Source organism: Lotus japonicus, chromosome 5 (genome assembly GCF_012489685.1).
Source record: "Lotus japonicus ecotype B-129 chromosome 5, LjGifu_v1.2".
In the NCBI taxonomy this organism is placed as follows: domain Eukaryota; kingdom Viridiplantae; phylum Streptophyta; class Magnoliopsida; order Fabales; family Fabaceae; genus Lotus; species Lotus japonicus.
The window spans coordinates 23,564,113-23,583,996 of record NC_080045.1 but is presented as its reverse complement, the minus strand read 5'-3'; the positions used below and the strand labels follow the sequence as shown (position 1 = coordinate 23,583,996).

Here is a 19,884-nt window from a genome sequence, read left to right as displayed (position 1 = left end):
ATCTCTTCATCATCAGCTTCATCCACACATCTTTCATCATCACCATCTTTCATCATCACCAACATCCTCCCCCACCTTAACCACCACCACAACCCATCAGATCCAAAAGAAGAGGAAGAAATTGAGAGAGATTTGGAGACAACACATGCATACCCAGATCGAATCCTTCATCCCCAGATCAAGCCACCCCCAAATTAAGACAAAAAGTATAACATACCAGAAAGCGTGGGAAGCACCGGTGCAGAGAAGGTGCTTGCTTCGTCAAATCAAGAAAGGAAAGAGCAAATGGAAAAGGGAGAACGGTGGTGTGGGGGTTTCAGTGGCGTTGGGTTGTCCATGGGTGGACCTCAGATATGGGTCTGAACGGTTGTGCGGGGGTGCGCGTGGTGGTCGAACTGCAGATCTAGGATAGGGTTTTGGGGTTCTATGGGGATTGTTGGTGATTGGGGCTGGTGGCTTAGTGTGGGTGGGGTTGAGGGTGGTGTGTCGTGGTGGTTCGATTTGGCGTTGTGCTTCTTGAGGCATTGTTCAGTGGAAGAAGAGAATGAGCAATTAATAGAGAATGAAGAAGGAGATGGGTAAGATCCCATTCATCGAGACCCAAACGGTTGAAAATTTTGTTTGTTATGAGTGAATCGAGCAACTGAAAACGATTGAGAAGGAAGAGTGAAGATTCACGGGTAGAGAGACAGAGAGAGAATTTTTTGTTGCAGAAGTGAAGGAAGTGAGAGAGAGAAAAAAAAAAGAAAAAAAAAATTAAGGATTTTATTTGTTTTTTTTCGAATTTAAATGAAAAAGAAAAAAAAAACCCACCTAAACTCATTAAATGACGTGGTCATGCCACATTAGTTTCCCGGAGTTCTAGTGTTGACATAAACATTGTGAGATGAGAAGTGCAATACGGGCATATATATATATGGGAACTTCTGTTGATTTTTGGGGTTCTTGGGTAGATTATCTTATTTGTAATATGCCTGGTAGGTATAAGTGGGTGTTTTGAGGGGTATCTTCTTGGTTGTTCCTTGTTTTCAAGAAGATTTATCCCTTGTATTTTACATTTCTTTTCTTGCTTTCTTTTTCCCTCACTCTCTTTGTATTGGGTTGAAGTACCCCTTGTACTTCATTTCAATATATCCTTTGGCTTATCAAAAAAAAAACATAAACAGCCGGAAGGACCAAACCCAATTTGTCCAAAAACTAGGGACCAATTCTCACATTTACGGAGGTAAGGAACTAAAACCATATTTATGGCAAAGGTTAGGGACCAAAAACTTAATTAACAAAAAAAAAAGGTCAACCCATCTTATCAGTTGGTTCCACACAAAAATGTTGGTTATATCATTCTCATTTCACTATTAAAACCATTGATACCTCTCTCACCTTCATCGTAGCACATTCCTTTGAATCCCTCTATGAACATTCATTTGATGATCTTAATTTTATTCATCTCTTTCTTATTAACTTGCTTCCGCCATAACTCATTTGATAGCTACTATGATGACCACATACGACAAACTATTTTTTCTTTTCTGCTATCTTTCCCTAGTATTATTTGTCCTCCTTTCAGGTACTAAGTCAAGAAATACTACAATGAATTTGACTTATCTTTCCGGTGTAACGTGTTGATTTTCTTTCCAAAGTAACTTGTCGATGTTCTTTCCAATTTGACTTCCCTTATGCCATCATTCCAATGTAATTTGTTGATTTTCTTTCACTAATGGACTAATAAAAAACTTATAAATGTCAATTTCGTCCTTATTTGTTTCTGTTTCGCTTGGAAATGTATGTTCTCAAGTTTTGTGATTAATAAATCTTTTTGCTTTTAAATTAAAAAAATTATTACAGGACAAATGAGCCTGCAAGCTGAGGCTTTACAGCAACCTCAACATTCAAAAAAATTGTTCATTTTTTGGAGACTCGTTTGTTGGCACTGGCAACACTAGAAAAAATGAATTTAGTTCCTGGAAAGATCCTTATGGCATAACTTTTCCTGAAAAACCTGCCGGAAGAATCTCTGATGGTCAAGTTCTAACTGATTATGTCGGTATGTACCTCTCTCTCCTTCTCTCTTGATTTTGTCCGCTCACTGGAACACCAAGAAGTGAATATACTTAATATACTTATATACATTTGCTGATAAAAAAAAAACACCAAGAAGTGCATGCTTTTTCAGTTTATTTTAATTATTCTTTTTTTTTCCACAAGAAAAGAAATGTGACTAATAGATGGTAATGTTTTTTTTTTTTGTGAAGAAAATAGATGGTAATGTTAGATATGATAGTTATCTTATTCAATGAAAATAAAATCTTGATTCTGTGCGGAGCCTCCGAAATTGCACGACACAAAATTACAATTTCTATTAAAAGAGATAGCCTCTAGATGTGTCTTAACAACCAAAAAGGTTTAAGATTATTCTAAACGCATGACAATGATAGCATAGTTCTCGATTAGACACATCAAAAGTTAGATAGAATGAGATTATGATCCTCTCATATGACATGAAAAATTCTATTGGAATATTTTGTTTCTATCTTTAGCAGTGGCGGAACTTGGCCTAAATCTTTGGAGGAGCCAAAAAAAAATACTAAATATAGAATATCACATCAAAGTGTTGGAGGCTGGATTTGAACACAGAACCAAATGGATGAGAAAGCTAAATCTGACCACTGGGACAACATCCGTACTTGTCTATTTTCTTGTAATTTAAATATATATAGCAATTCTGAGGGAGCCATGGCTCCCACCTGTCATCAAGTAGGTCCGCCACTGATCTTTAGTGAAATTTTTTAAAGGCCCTCACCTATTTATTATGTATTTCTATTGGAATATTATGTTCTCTGCTTTGTCAGGATGTAGTCTTTTAGTTTGTTGTTTCTTTTCTTTTCCAGTTGTAACCAAAAAAATATATATATATATATAAAAACCTAAACATTTAACATATAGTAGAGATTTAACATGAGATGATCCTGATTCACACCTGAGATATTCATGTACAAAAAATGATTATTTGTACCAAATATAACTTCTATATTACTTCCTCCGGTCCTTTTTATAAGAAACATTTTGGCAAATTTTCTTGGTCCTTTTTATAAGAAACACTCTTATTAAATTAAGTCAAATAATTCATTCCAATGCAAATATACCTATTCCCATGCAAAAATTTGGATGGAAAGTGCAAGCACCCAATAGCTATTGTCAACATTTATGGTTATTAGCATGATTATTCTTGTGAAAAGGAAAAGACATCATTGGAATTAAGCATATTATAAAAAATATTAGTTTCTTTGGTTTGTGTGATTTTGTCAAAATTTTCTTATAAAAAGGACCGGAGGGAGTATTAATTGTAACTATTTGTTTCTCTTGATTGATTCTGGTTTAATTAAACTTGCGATGATGCTTGAAGGTGATGAATGTTTCTAAGTTATGAATTTTATGATTTTTTAATTAGTATTTTAGAGAATATTTTGTTAGTTTTTGGACGGATTTAGATGGAAAACCAAAACTATAAACGGTAGTAAACATGAGGGTAGTAAACATGAGGGACGATAACTGCTAAGTATTTTTTTTTAGAACCAAAATTACACAGTTGAATAAAGTGGGGACCAAAAATGCAGTTAAACCTATCTTTTTGCTATCTACTTCATATTTCTGTGATGTTCGATTAATAAATCTAATTTGGTGCAGCAAAGTATTTGGGACTAAGTACGCCACCCCCCTACCAATTTAGAAAAGTGATGCCACAACTTTTGAAGGATGGGTTAAACTTTGCCTATGGTGGTGCTGGAGTGTTTCATACAGCTGCTTCATACCCAAACATGACTGTTCAAATCAATTTCTTTGAGGAGCTTATTGACGAAAAAGTGTATACTCTCTCAGATCTCAACAACTCTATGGCTCTAGTCAATGTTGGTGGAAATGACTACAGGTTCTTCTTGGACACAAATGGCTCAGCTAAGGTAAATTAATTACAATACTCACGCTTTCAAATTAATTTTAAATTTAAATTTCATAATCTGAACGTATGTATCAAATAATCAATCTTAGCAAAAGATTAAACTGTTAGTAAGAGGTATATGAATGATTTTATATTGTATTCTAACACACATACAGGATTTCCCGTCATTCATTGCCTCGTTGGTGAATCAAACAATCACCAATTTGATTTGCATACAAAAACTAGGAGTGAACAAAATCGTCGTGGATGGTATCCATCCCGTTGGATGCATCCCTTTATTCACAGCCACAACCTCGTACCAGCATTCAGTGGCGGAGCTTTATAGAGACGGGGAGGAGCATCCGCTCCCCCAATTTTTTTGGAAAAAACTTTTGAAAAATTATATATAATGAAAGTGCAAAGATATACATCAGTCTCTTGTTGTCCTACTGGTTAGGTGCTCTGCACTTCTTCTTTTGTTTTCTTTGTGATTTATTTGGGTGGGGAATTGGGTTACATAGAATTACAGCCCATGAGCAGCTTTAGATAGAATTTGGGCAAGAACACAAACAGCAAAGTGAACACTGCACTAAGGAGGAAACAAGCTCAGGGGATCCAAGGATGAAAGCCCCCCCAAAAAATTCCCCCAAGCTCCGCCACTGCCAGCATTGCAATAGCACCTTTAATAACTTAGCCCTTCTCCACAATCTCATGTTGAACCAATCTGTGGCCAAGTTGAATCAAGAGGCCAAGGATCACACCACCTTCGTAATTCTCAACCTTTACGACAGCTTCTTCTCTGTGCTTAACAACACATCAAATGGTAACACTGTGAATTTGTTAAAGCCATGTTGTGTTGGGGTCAGCAGCCAATATTCATGTGGGAGTGTAGACAACAATGTGAAGAAATATGTGGTTTGTGAAAATCCCAAATCAGCTTTGTTTTGGGATTTGTTCCACCCAATGCAAGCAGGTTGGGATGCTGTGTTTAACAAGTTGATAAAGGATGGTCTTCATCAACTTAAATACTAGATAGAGTTGTGAATGTTTGCTTGCATGCTCATTCTCCCACCTGTTATATTTGGTGTAAGGAACATGTATTCACCATTCTCGCCTCTTATATAATAATGCAACTTGTTTAGACTTGGTCCAAGCAATCCCTGAACTAGCTTCTCTGAACTGGGAAGTCTATTTTCATCATGTATTCCAGGAAGCTAATCAATGTACTGACCATCTAGCTCACCTTGGACATAGTGTTCAAGAGTTTTGCTTTGACAGTGAACATGTGCCCAGTTCTCTTCTTCCTCTCCTTAGGAATGATGTTGTAGGTACCTCTGTTTCTAGAGTTGTTTAGTGTTGTTGTCTTTGGGCTTTAAGCCCCGAACATTATCAAAAAAATTAAAAATGCAACTTGTTTTCATCCTTTGATTTGTTGCGTATTGTTTGCAACTATTCTCAGTGTTTTCATTTTTATGCGTGTGTTGTTCAAATGGTCTAATTATAAAATACTCCCTCCGTTCCCATATATAAGTCACATTTTGAGAAAAAAAAAATTTCCAAAATATAAGTCACTTTTTAGATATCTAGAAAGCATTAAATTCAGTTTTCCAAATTTATCCTTATATATATTCCTGCTTATCATTCCCCATGCCACTATCATTTACCACTAAATTTAATTACTCCATAAACTAATCCAAATTTTCACAACATTTTGACTTATTGGATTATGGGACTGCTGGATATATTCATCGCAGAATCCATATTTGTATAGTTTAGTTTAAGCAATGAATGAATTATTGGAATTAAAATTTACCCGAAAACTTTATAGGAGTAATTTTATAGATAATGAAATAGTTAGCCAAATATAGCAGCACCCGAGTTCATAATTGCCATTGACACTAGACTTTGAAAAATGAATAGAGAAAAGTAATGTACCAGTAGAGTTGAAAATGGATTCCAGGACTGTTTCTTCATTCACTTCTGTGTTTGTGTCATCTTCCTCTTCATTAAAATTATTCTCCATATTATATGCCTCTTCAAAATATGACTCTTCATTCAAATAAAACATTGAACTCATTGCACTAGACTCTTCTTCAACAAGGTTAAGATCTGGTATATAACACTTTGTGCTTCCCTTTCAATAATTCGCTCATTACTTTCATGATTTCTAGCTAACAAATTCATATCTATTTCCATTTGGAGTAAACTGTTTGGAGCACACATTAACATTAGAGTATCAATATATAAGCTGAAACTGTTTTGGTTCCCAAAAAACAAATTTGGTGGGAAAAATTTTAGTGTGAAAATTTTAGTGAAAAAGCTTGGAAGGAACTGTTTTGGTTCCAAAAAACAAAATTGGTGGGAAAATTTTTAGTATAAAAATTTCATTTCAAAGCTTGGATGAAAATTTTGGTGTTGGAGGGAGTTTTATTTCACATGATAAATTCATATATGATTTTACGCCTAGGCTACTCAAACTTAAGTTGGAGGGAGTAATGTACAATTAAAACAATAATGAATGACTCATTGTTATATGGAGTAGTACAACTTTAGAGATAGTGGGATATTAATACAATTTTCAGATAAAGAGAAGAATTAATTGGATTGCTAAACTTTTAAATGGGGGCAGTTTAGGAAAATTAATTAGAAATTTTACAAATTTATTGTTTTCTAACTAGATTTTAACTACTTTCTTAATCTAAGATAATTAGTTAATTGTGACTTATATATGGGAACGGAGGGAGTATAAAAGAGTCACCTATAGTTTCAAAAGAAAAAAGAGTTACTATGTCACATGTCATCTTCTTACACCTTCTAAATTTATAAACCTTATTTAAATTATTTTTTATAAATATTGCACGAGTCATTAAATACAGATAACACTAACTAAAGAAATTTAACAATAATTTAAATCAGATATGGAATGAAAAAGTTGACCCCATTAATTCAGTATGTTAAATACGGATTGTAATTAAAGAGTTGAAGATATTATTTTTTAAATCAACAAGTAGTTTTCCATATAATGCTCCACCAAAATTAAGATAGCGTTTGATAGTGGAAATGAATAGGATAGAACTGAATGGAAAAAAAATGGAATAAGACAATAATATTTTATGCATTGTGTTTGGTGGATTCGTGTCGACAAAACAAGACCATAAAGTTAATTACATATATGCCCACCACCATCGATCTAGCACACCGACTCTTGGTGTAAAGCTTTGGATTTACTGCAATAGAGATTCTAAAGACCATTTCCCCTTCCTCTTAACTCTCTTCGCCAGCTAAACTTTCAATGTCATTCGTTATTTATCCAAATCCTCAATTCCTTTAAGGCCATGTTACATTGTAAGGACAAGCAGCATAAACAGCTATATTGCGATGCAAAAGCTTCTGGTCTCGACCAATTGTCTTCCCAAAATAGTTTCATGGCCCTCGCAAATTTTCCTCACTATTTCAGTTTCGAACCAGCATCTTTGATTCATTGCTAGAACATAACATATTTAAATCCTTCCACCATACAGAAGCTGAATTAGGGACAACACCATGGTATCTCACTCGTAGAATCCGACACCATAAATCATCTTGCCCATGAAGTAATCTCCACTTCCATTTTCCCAATAAAGCTTTGTTAAACAGCCCCCAATCCTTGATTCCTAACCCTCCAAGCTCCTGCCATTTGCACACTTGCTTCCATTTAACCCAAGCAATTTTGTTGTGGCCATCCAATCCTCCGTAAAGAAAATCCTTCATAAGTTTTTGGCATTTTGTAATCACTCCCGTTGCAACTTTGAAGAAAGATAGTAGGAATAGAGGAAGGGAAGATAAAACACTTTTAATCAGACATATTCTACCTCCTAGAGGTAGAGATTTCCGCCTCAGTTTTGATAATTTCCTGCTCATCTTGTCTATCAATGGTCTCCATATGTCCTTCCTTCTTGGGTTTGATCCTATTGGGATCCCCAAATAAGTAAATGGTGTAGTCATTGCTCTACAATGAAGCACGGTAGCGCATCGCTGAATATGAGATTCCACCACAACTATACCTGCTTTCCTTGCTATCCTACTTTAAGCAAAATTTACCTTGAGTCCAGAGGCAAGTTCAAAACATTGTAAGATTGCTTTAAGTTGGGATCTCATTACTGCTCTCAATAATGACCGCCTCGCTTTCTTCTTTCGTAAAGTGGATACCTTCCCACACCTCCATCTTCTGATCTGCACTTTCCACCAAAAGGCTCCACCAGCAAGAGAGACTAGAGCCAATACCAAGATCGGACGCAATAGATCAAGGCACCCAATGCTCGTCCACAAGCCATCAAAGGAGTGTTGAAAACCCTAAGTTATCAAACCCTAGCATAGGACAGCGGGAGGACTCGTTACAACGTATCAATTAAGTTGATAGTTAGATGTATAATTTGGAAGTACTTAGAAACACGCAACTTCGAAGACAAGTTTTTACTAACAAAGAAAACATTAATCATGATTTCATAGTTATTTCAAGTCAACTGAGACAAGGTGCAACTTAGCTCTTCATTGTTAAAAACATTAATTGTCAAAAGACCTGCAGTAGAGAATTCTAGTTGAACTCAATTATATAATTACTTAGATCAATAAAATCACTTAGTTAGAAGGGTTTCTAATGCACAGAAACACAAATTTGTTTAACAGTTTCACAAAACATTGATAACTAACTAAAAAAACAGGGGGAGAAGGGGGGAGAAAAGCTAAACACAATTACTTGAGTTGAGATTAGATCTGCAAATTTTACATGTCAAATGCCTTATTATTAAAAAGACTGCTTTCATTAGCTATGCACTTTAAAGCATTTCAAATATGGAAACAGCTGAAGCAACTCTTCACGGCTTCGTTTCTGCAAAGGAGAAAACGCACTATTAGAAAGAAAAAAAAACAGTCAAGTTTATACTTGTAATTTCTCATATGTACATAGATACTTTAAACTCCGCCTATGCTGCATAGCTGGTCCCAACCGGGTAAAGGAGGAGGGTTGTTAGGTCTTCGGCAAATAACATAAAACAAGTGGATATCTTCAATATGAATTAATACATAGATACTTTCAATTTGGATTTTACCTTGATGCCAATACATCCGTTCACATCAAGGGTCGTAATTTTGTCCGAACAGGACTTTGAGAGTGCCTCCAGACATTTATCAGTCACACCAACTATTCCGAACAAGCTGCAAATATGTTCAGCACATCAGCAAGTATTGTTCAAAGTAAAAAACACACATCAGGAGGAGATCTCATAACAACTAATAAAGGAGCAAATCTTCGGTATTCCTGTAGTACTCAAGACAAAGGCTCCCCCTCTTAACAGAAAGAGTAATGAAACATGAGTAGATTTTTCTCTAATATAGAGATCACTTTGTGCTGTCACTGTAAAAAGGATATATGAATTTGCATGCAACTGCAAGTGTCTTTGTATGACAATGCATTGTTTCACAATGTCCCTTTAAACCTCTGTTGTGAAGTCTTTGCTTCCAAGCATCAACCTAGCATAATTTCATCAAACCAGCTTGAGCCAGATCTAGTCTACACCAGGAAGCTCCCTCAATAAATGTAGTATGCTAAACAAGTATCCTGTGCTCGGCTGAGCAGGATAATAGATGGTTCACTGGTTTTAAAACAGGTGTTTGGAATCCCAGTATGAGTAAGTAGCCCCACATTAGATAAAAAAGAAGTGTTGGACAATATATAAGTGAAATTACCCATACACTCAATGCTTAAGGTTTTGGGTGAAAGATGTGGTGTCTAATTCACTAGTGTGGTTTGCTCTTAGCCGTACAGATAAAATGGGAATACTCTGGAAAATGAAAACCATGTACTAGTCATTGTATGCAAACTTATAAACAGTGTACGGGACTGGGACATTCATATGCTGTTTCTTGAAACCTTAAAGCAAATATTTAAATTCTTGAGAAGCACATATATTTGTAACATGACTAGGGGAACAAAATATTTTCATAGTCAATAGTGCACAATCCAGTGCCATATATGAAAAGTGCTACAAATTTCTCAAATTAAGATATATACCTTAGAAATTCAAGAGAGGTGCAACCCTGTGCTACAGCTATAACCCCCTCATCAGTCACACGCACACACCTATCACATAAAATTAGATATAGCTCCATTACTTTCATAAATGAGAAAGACAGATATTCAGGTTGATGATTAATATACCAGGTCAAATTGAGAGAGACAAGGTCCTTGCATTTAGAAATACAATGAAGTCCTTGATCTGAAAGATTCTGCACACCAAACATTTTTCAATCAGCAGTTTGCATTAGATAGGGTTGTGCAGAGAAATCTTTCAAAACCCACGATTTTACCTGGGCACCACAGAGATCCAAAAACTTGAGACGTGTCAGAAGGGAAATTTCCCTGTAAGCTGCATCTGTGAAACTGAATAAGAGTATAGTTGTTAGTTCATCCATTTCCAGGGCAAGACAGCTTGAATATTTTCAGTTTCAACACCTACCTAGACAGTGCATAGAGATTCAGACTCTGAAGCGATAGGCATTGGTGCAATAAGGGCTTCAACCCGTCATCAGTTACCTTGATGCACCTAAGCATCAAATTATGAGATATAAGTACCAGGAGGTATGATTCACCCAAATGTTCATTTTCATTTGGAATATTGATATATAATATATTTTAGGCATAAAATGCATCTTCAATGGCTCTTGAAACAAAACAAAAAAAAGTTGACCCCCCTCCGCAAGAACAAATAATGGGCATCAAAAGATACTGGTCAATCAAACAATATGAAACTGCTAAAGCAAAAAAGTAAAACAGTATCATTCATTACCCCCCGAGGTTTGTCATTATTGCACTGACCTCCCCCCTCTAGTTTGCAAAATGCACGGACCTCCCCTCTTTCATATATTCATATATCATTTAGAAAGACAGAGGGGTGTTGAGTGTTATAATGATAAATCTTATGGGAGGTTGATGATGCAATGATAATAAACCTCAAGGGAGGTTAGTGCAATGTTCTAAATAAAGTAAGGGTAGTTAGTGTCTTATTAAATAATAGAGGGGAGGTCAGTGCGACAATGATAAACCTCAGGGGAGGTCGTTACAATTTCCCTATTAAGCAACACCTTGCTAAATCTACTAAATCAAGCTCGAGGCTAATATAAGAACTCTTGCAATTTACAAACAAGACCAGATCAATTTTGAGCAACAAATCCAAAAGGTTGTCCATATAAATCTCCTCGTCTATGTGTTGAAAACTCTAATCTAAAAACTGATTCTCATTGATTTTCAAAAGCTAACAATACAAGAGATGATTACAGTATTTATAGAAGAACTCTAAAGCTTGTTGAACAAGCTAACACTAACTAATTCTGTTATTGACAGCTAAGCATAACTAACTCAATAGCTGACTGTTAGCACAGTCAGCAGTTACTAACAGTAACTTTGACACGTTTATGTAGTGTACTCAAATATTCTAATTCTGTTATTGACAGCTAAACATAACTAACTCAATAACTAACTGTTAGCACAGTCAGCAGTCACTAACAGTATCTTTGACACGTTTATGTAGTGTACTCTAATACTATGTCATCAAGTAAGAATGCATTTTTAATATCCAACTGAAATTAGGGCCAATGTTTCATGACAGCCATGGCTGAACAGACGAACTGAGACAATCTTTGCACTATAATCCAGACCATAGACTTTGATGTATCCTTTTTCCACAAGGACAACTTTTAAATGATCATCCTGTTCATCAGAGCCCACTAAATTATTACAGACTGATTGGCATCCAACAGCAGAACTCCCATTGGTGGAACAAGCACCCATGAATGGTTAGATTCTAGGTCACCATCTGATCAATCTTTGCCTTTCGTCATCCTGAATGAGATAAGCTTCCTATACTGTCTTAGCAACAGTGATAGATGAAATAATAGAGACAAAGGTAGAGTAGGTGGGAGAATAATGATGACATGAGACGAAGTAATAAATGTGTTCAGGGTTAATAGTAGAATGTGCACCTTTACAAATGGGAATGGGCAGAGAGGTAGGTGGAGCTAAAGTAGGAGTGGAGACTGGAGCACGAGTAGAATCACTGGACTCACCAATAGGAGTGGTAGGAACAAATTGTGATCGAAACTTATTCGTTTTTCCAGACTGGCGCAGATCAGGATCAGAATTAGGTGGTCCAGAAGAATTATCTAATACCTCTGGAGTGGTAGAAGTAGGCACAACAAAGTCAAGATTGGTGGTAAGCAGCACCTTGGGGACTGAATCTAAGTTAATTGAAGAGGCATCTGAGGCGGCGGCAAAATATGATGTGTTTTCGCAGATGCGTAGAATTGATGAGTAGCAGGACTGCAGGAGAGTAACACCATAACTCTTTTGGACATGAGAATAGCCAAGGCAAATATAGCATGAGCTGAAATCTTATCGAGACCTTGAGATTGATTATGAAAAAAGTAGGTGCAACCAGATACATGAGGGGGTTCAACATGTAAAGGATCCTTTGAATAAAGCAGTAAATGAAAAATTTGATAGTCCAAAACAAACAATGGCATTTGATTTATTAAATACCAAACAGTAAAAACGATATCTCGCCAAAATTTCGAAGATGTCTCACTCTCACCGTTGATCAAAAGAGTACGAGCACTTCTCAGTCTGTCGCATTTTCGTTCAACTACACCATTCCTTTGGGTTGTATAAGGACAATTTGACTGATGAATATGCCATAGGTCTTCATATATGAGTTGAATACTCCTGAAAAAGTTTCTCCAGTATTGTCACTGCGCAACGTATGAATTGCCCAAGCTGATTTTTGATTTCTAAGTAGAAGGTACACAGATGCCAAATAATTCAGATCGATCCTTCATTCAACATATACACGTACACCTTGAGAAATCATCAATAAATGTGACAATATTTGTACCTCAAAGTAGAAGGAATCGAGGAACACAACTTGAACCACAAATATTCAAATGGAGATATAGTTTGCTTATTAATTCTAACTGGGAATGACACGCTGGCATGTTTTCCAAGTCAACAGGATTCATACTCAACAGACTGTAATTGTGGAAGGCTAGGAATCATCTGGTTTAATTTGTTTAAACTTGGGTGACCAGAGCGGCGATGAAGAAGGTTATGAGACTCAACAACAACACATATAGCGGAAGAACGTTGAAGATAGTAGAGCCGCATGATTCAAATCCTGCTCCAATCACTTGCCCTGTACTCTGATATCCTAGATAACCAAAGAATCTAAGGTAAATGTTATAGAACAATCGAGGGAACGAGTAAGTTGACTAATTTATATTAAATTAAAGGGAAATGCTAACTTACTCCCACTTGTTTTTTAGAAGGAGTAAGTTAGCGCTCAACACCTTTTCGTTTAGACAAAAATAGCCCTTATCTTAAACTTTAAAACATACTTATTGGTTATTAAGTAATTTAACAATCTTTTTTTTTCAAAACTGCAGTTGTTTTTTTCTACTTTCCCCTTCATCGTTCCCTGCTTTCTTCCCTTTCACAAAACCTTGCCATCAATGGTTAAATCTTCATTTTCAATCTCCAATCCAATCTAAAATAGATAACTCCATTGCTTGGTGAAAGCTTGGAGGTTATAGGTGTACAATCAGATCGAGAGGGGAAGCTCGCGGTAAGGGAGGCCGGAGCGGTGGCACAACCGTGATGGTTCCGACGAGGTTCACACAACGTAGTGGTTCAGTGCGACGCGACTCAGACAGCGGCAGCGGCTGTGTGGTGATGCTCATGGACGGGTTCAACGATTGAAAGCGGGGTGCACCATTACCATGGGGTTTCGAGGGGGGTTAATTTGATGCACCATTTTTGTTTCTCCAGATGCATATGGAACGCTACATAGCAGAGAAAGAATGAATTGGGAATCAGAGAAAAATCCAATGGAGAAGAAGAGAGATGGATGGAATTAAATGATGAGAGAGAAAATGAGATTTTTAATTTAAATAACTAATAACAAAATTACATATTTAACCTTCATTTGAATTTGGTTTTAAGGAGAGAAGGTTGGAGTTTTTAGTCCAAATAAAAAGGTGTTGGATGCTAACTTACTCCCTCACAAAATCAAGTGGGAGTAAGTTAGCATTCCCCTAAATTAAAGGGGTAATTTGGTACAAATAAGACAAATTTTGAAGACAAAGATGGAATAGGAGAGGCTTCATCAATACCAGGAGCCTGTACCTTAGAACCATTAGCTTGAGTAATGTAATGTGGTGTTTTTGGAGATGATAATTTAGAGAAGAGGGAAAGGTTACCAGCAATGTTATCAGAAGCACCAGAATCTACATCCAAGATCCAACTGGTGTGAGAAAAACCAACTATGGAAGTACCACCAGTATGAGGAATAGTAGCTGCGGAAGAGACTTCTTGGGCAGCTTTAAATTGAATATACTCCTTATATTTAGCCATGAGGACAAGACCAAACAAAACGTCCCTTAAAAAGATTATGCGCAACGGAAAACAACCAAACAAGAGGGACAACAATCAAACAGTACAAACCAGCAACCCAGAAACAACCAAATCCAATCTGAAATGTGAAATCCACAAGCCAAAAGTGGGTCCAAACAAACCACATGATTCCGATGCAGGACGGTGGAGAACTGACGAGTTTGGGTCATTTGAGGATGATCCACAATACTATGTTGAATACTTGCAGAGTATGGACCAAGCTCTTATACCATCTTGAAACGGAATATTTTGAATAGTTGATTTATAATTGATTCAGAAGTGAAATACTTATATACTAGGTTTCCTAGTCAACTACAAAATCTAAACAATAAAGTTTGATCTAACCATAATCTGTCATAACAAAATAATGTAACTTATCCTAATATATCATAACAGTAATCTATCATAACAAAACACATGAATTCTTAACATAAATCACTGGAGATACCTTGTCAAGTTTAGTGACTCTAGTTCTGGGTAATTCTCAGCAACAAATTGTATACCTTGATCTGTAATTTGCTGCAATTATCATATCAAAGTACTTTCTTTAGATGAATAAGTAGATGAATCAAATTCAGAATAGTGTACACAAACATACTTCACCAACATAATTTTCTATAGAATTAGTTTTTTTTAGGCTAAAAAGCATTTTTGGCCCCTGATGTTTCAAGTTTGTGCAAATTCTTCCCCTACTCTATTTTTGTCGACGTTTCTACCCCTCATGTTTTCAAACAGTGCACCGTCTACCCCTCCCTCAGTCAGGCTTTCTCAGGAGAGGTTCCTGAGTGGATTGGAGAGATGAAGAGGAGTATATGAAGTTGATGATGATCAAGGAAATGATATAAATTAAATTTGTTTGATGTATATATCAATTATGTATGTAATTGAACTGGTTAAATGCATGTTTTGCTACTTACAGGTCTTGAGTTTGAATCTCCCATGCCCCATTTTTCCAATTTCACTTGTAATTTCCACGTGGCAGGTAAAAAAAAAAAAACAAAAACCAAATCAGCTCATTCCGTTAGTTTTTTAACGTCTGACTGACGGAGGGGTAGACGGTGCACTGTTTGAAAACATGAGGGGTAGAAACATCGACAAAAATATAGTAGGGGCAGAATTTGCACAAATTTGAAACATCAGGGGCCAAAAGTGCTTTTTAGCCTTTTTTTTATTTTATTTTTTTGTGGCAAAGTAAGTGATACTCCATTTAGCTTTAATATCAACTGATAAGTTCCTCTATGGATAAGCTAAACTTAGATTTCACCCTTCGGGTTGAAAAAATTAGATAAACTAAATGCCCTAGCTGCAGGTCCAAGGTCTCAACACTCCCCCTCAAGCTAAAGCTTATTATCTTTAAGCGTGAAACAAATATATGCTTTAGAAAAAGGAAAAGCTAATGAGGGTCTTGACGAATATCTGAATTGAATATTTGAATTGAATAGGTCAACATTTTGAACTTCTGCTAAATCTATGGGCAGACAAAAGATAACTTCTCAAACTTGATCTGGCTGAGATTGATGCAAGTCAAAACTAATTTGTTTGGAGTATCACAGGGTCAGCATCTAAGGCGAATAACCAGCAACAATACGCCCAAAAATAAAATTGTTCCTTCTGGAGGGGGGGGTCCCTTCTTCTGATTCTGGTTTGAACATCTCACTCCAGAATTCCAGGTTCCCACCTTTCTTGTTCCTCCTTCAGTCTTCTCTCTTGGAGTTCCCTTCTCCAATCTGCAATCACCTTCGTTTTCCTCCTTTCTTTTTCTTCCTTTAGTCTTCTCTCATTGATTTCCCTTCTCCAGTATGCGATCTTCTTTTCACTTGTCCAAGAAGAGCAATTATTTCCTAACTCAATTTTGATGGCAGTGAACAACTTATTATTCTTCCTTTTCTTACCAGCCATTTCCTTCTCGACGGTGCCCACAGCTCCTGGATAGAGCTCTGATACCATTTGATAGGAACCAGCTAATAAGAAAAAGAAAGTTGAATATTCAAGAATAGAAACTACAATAGTTGTTGAGTAATTCAAGAGTATTATCACACCTCCCTAGTGGTTACCTAAAGATGCTATTTCTCTCTAAGTCACTCATATTTGATACATTCTCTCTCACACTCTAACAAACTCTCTCAAACTTACTAAAACTACCTCAACAAACGAAACTACTAGCTAACTATGGATACTATAGACTTTCCATTTCAATTCCTTTATGGTAGGCTTTCAACAACATCCACTAAATCAATGTAAGTTCCAAGACTTGTCATTTTCTACACTGAATTATGTTTCGATATTGGCACCTCAGACTTGTATTGAAGAGATGCACCAACTAAATATACACACACTGTATGATGCATTTCTTCTTTTTGTCTAGGCTTCATTGAATTTTTTGTCATCTAGTTTGAACTGTGTAATTTGAGTCCTCAAATAATATTTTGAGCACATTTAGTCCCTCAAATTTTTGCAAATCAAGGCTCTCAATAATTATTATTCTACTTAAAACTCTCAAATTCTCGTTTCCTAAGAAAAAACTTCACAAATTGAATCAATTTAATCATTGTAGACGTTATTCACATCAAAACTCATCAATCAGAATATTAAACTTCAATCAAAATTTTAAAAAAATCCCAATTTCCCAAATCTTTAGACCTTAATTCATATCCTACAAAATCCTTTAAAATTTCGCTAATTTTTTTACTTTTAAATTTCTAAAATTGTACCATATATCAAATCCATCATAAACCCTAAAATATTTGAAAAGAAAATAAAAGATTTAATATTTTATGCATATGAAAATTAAGAGAAGAACCAAATTTGATTAATTTTAAAAGTAAAGGTGCATGATTAGTTCAAAAAAAACTAAGGGTACTAAAATCATACAAAGTCCAAACTAAGGTTACAACAAAAAATGTAATGTAGGCTTCTGTATTTGTATATATATATGAGTGAGTGTGTGTGTAACAAACCTTTTAATATCAATGCTCAATAGTAATACTGTAATACAAAATTACAAAATCCAAGAAATCACATACCTTACAGCCACTTATATTTAAATCAACTATGTGTTTGCAGTTCCTCACTGTATGTAGTAGGCTGGTATCTGTTACCCTGGAACATGATTCATAATTTACTATTTTTATTAAGGAGTGACTTTTGAATCGAAAGTGAGATTTTCAACTGTTAACGTAACCATTACACATAAAGAAAATTTTAAAGCACCTCACATTCCAGTAGATGGAAAAGGTTTTCAGCTGAGGGCAACAACTGGTTATTGCTTCAATTCCTGTATCCGATATTTTTTGGCAGCCATTGAGATTTAAAGACTCCAAGCTTTGAAGAGAATCAAAACACTAGAAATGCTTAAAAACATTCAGTTAGAATAATAGTTCTACATAACATCATAAAGTATTTGTACAAAAACCGTCAACTAAGGATTGCCTTCTTTATCTAAAGTTCTAGAAATTTCACAACCAAAAATATTCATTAAGCTATGATAGACTGCTCCAGCTTCTGTCAAAGCATTTAGTTATGACAGATAACCATAATCAAATAGAGCTTATAAATTTTTAAAGCAAGTTGGTCAATTAAGCCCGTCAATCTGCAACGAGTTGTTAGGTGCTTACTATATTAAGTTGTACCAATATCTTTATCTTTTTTAAGGTATGATTTAAATTCTTGTTTCTACTTCAATCCACAATTTGCATCCCTATTGATGGAATATTTTTAGCTGGAAATTCACATTATTCTCTTTCCCTTTATTTTCAACTTATAATGCAGACAAATCCGATTGATATAAGTTACATTTGACATATGTAGTAAAAATACAACCAGATACAACAACAAAGCCTTATCCCACTAAGTGAGGTCGACTATATGGAACACAGCACGTCATTGAGCTCGATCAAAACCCAGATTATGAGGGATATTATTGATAATAACTACAATTTCAATAACAATGATAATAATGACAATAATAATAAATAATACATGTAAAAATGGATTACACAAATAAAAATTGGTTTGATCTGTCATGCATCATTTTATTATCAAGCTGGACGCATCAGGTTAGCAAAAACACATCAATTTTCTGCATCAATATTCTGTATAGAAAACTCTAAAAATGTAAGAGCACAGGCATCTCTAGAACTAGTGGAGTAACAAATTTATCTGACAATATTTTTCAGTTAAACAAGAAGGGTTCCTCCGCCTTAAGACATAAAATTCACAAAAAGCTATAAACTAAAAAGATACATATGTTACCTTATCCTTAATAAGAATGAGATGTGTGTCTTCAACATGTCGCGCAAATTCGAGGTCAATCTGCTTTACATAGCGATATCTAGGCTACAAAAAAGCAATCAAATTTCAGCCCAAAACACTATTAAGTATTAAGCACCAAAATGTTAGGAAAAATTAATAAATATCAAGCAAAATCATAAAGCAAAGCCATTCCCATTAACAATATATCTCCCTCCAAAATAGCAAAATCAATTTTTTTGCATAAGGTAAATTACTACTAAATGCATTACAGCTTTTTTTATAGGCAAATGTTAGTTGTTAGCAATGTTAGTAAATTAATCCTCCTCAGGGTTCGAACCCGGACCCTTCACCCTTCATCCCACCCCACACTTATGTCCCTAGCTCTTACCACTTGAGCTATCTTTCGGGGACAACTGCATTACAGTTAATTACAACTATTAGCAATGTAATCAAACTTAAAAATGGATTGAGGGAAAAAAATTACCAGAGAAAGAGCAGCTAGAAGGCGATTCCCGGCATTATTTACCTCGCGGAAAATCAGTGACTAATAATAATTGAAGAAGATTAGTAACAGAATTGAAAATTGAAAATAAGGAAAAATGGGAAGAGCAAGCGAAGTGAACAGTGACCTGCCAAAGGGGTTGACAAGAGACAAGGGTGCGATGAAGCGAGGGACTAACGAGGAGGAGAGAAACGAGGTCTGTGTGAGCGAGAGGTAAAGTGGAACAAACAAGCTTGAAAACCTTCGGCACTGTCTCTCTGCACCAAACATGGTCCTTTGACTCTGTTGACGTTGATGTTGTTTCCTCCATTGTTGTTGCCAACGGAGAATCTCGGTCGAGTTCGAGGTTCCTGCTTTTGGGTTTTGGACCTTGGTTTTGATCCCAAATAGTGAGCGAAGGCCAGGTTTTGGGCTTTATTTTAAATAATGTAAAAAAAAATCATAACAAAAAGTTCACTCTGGAAATACTTACCGAGTGAATCGTCTAGTCCCTAAAGTTGTAGGACCTGAGCATTTTTGTTGATGAACTCCAGAAATGGCCCAAAAAGCCCTCAAAGTTGCAATTGTCGGTCACGTTCGTCTTTTTGTGCCTTTCCCGTTTGTTCCTGAGAGTGACACATGGGTGGCTGACACGTAATATATAATAATAAATATTAAAAATTAAAATAAAAAATCAATCGTTATCTTGAATCTATCATCTTCTTTCTTCTCAGCCACCAC

The 19,884-nt window shown here is 35.7% G+C and overlaps 2 protein-coding genes across 2 annotated transcripts; one reads left to right on the top strand and one right to left on the bottom strand.

The window, feature by feature from the left end:
- Positions 1 to 1,494: 1,494 nt before the first annotated feature.
- Positions 1,495 to 4,966, top strand: LOC130719331 (GDSL esterase/lipase At5g03610-like). Its single transcript, XM_057569953.1, has 5 exons — positions 1,495 to 1,567; positions 1,856 to 2,044; positions 3,685 to 3,956; positions 4,111 to 4,263; positions 4,601 to 4,966. The coding sequence occupies exons 1-5, from the start codon at positions 1,495 to 1,497 to the stop codon at positions 4,964 to 4,966; spliced, it is 1,053 nt and encodes a 350-aa protein (XP_057425936.1).
- A 3,539-nt stretch (positions 4,967 to 8,505) lies between these two features.
- LOC130716695 (F-box protein At3g58530) lies at positions 8,506 to 19,762 on the bottom strand. Its single transcript, XM_057566698.1, has 13 exons — positions 19,637 to 19,762; positions 19,292 to 19,533; positions 19,147 to 19,206; positions 18,663 to 18,746; positions 17,622 to 17,752; positions 17,435 to 17,510; positions 14,860 to 14,930; positions 10,429 to 10,515; positions 10,280 to 10,352; positions 10,131 to 10,198; positions 9,984 to 10,052; positions 9,022 to 9,127; positions 8,506 to 8,801 (listed from the first exon to the last, which is right to left on the bottom strand). Exons 2-13 carry the CDS (start codon positions 19,472 to 19,474, stop codon positions 8,736 to 8,738), a joined length of 1,074 nt encoding a protein of 357 aa, XP_057422681.1. The 5' UTR covers positions 19,475 to 19,533; positions 19,637 to 19,762; the 3' UTR covers positions 8,506 to 8,735.
- Positions 19,763 to 19,884: the final 122 nt, after the last annotated feature.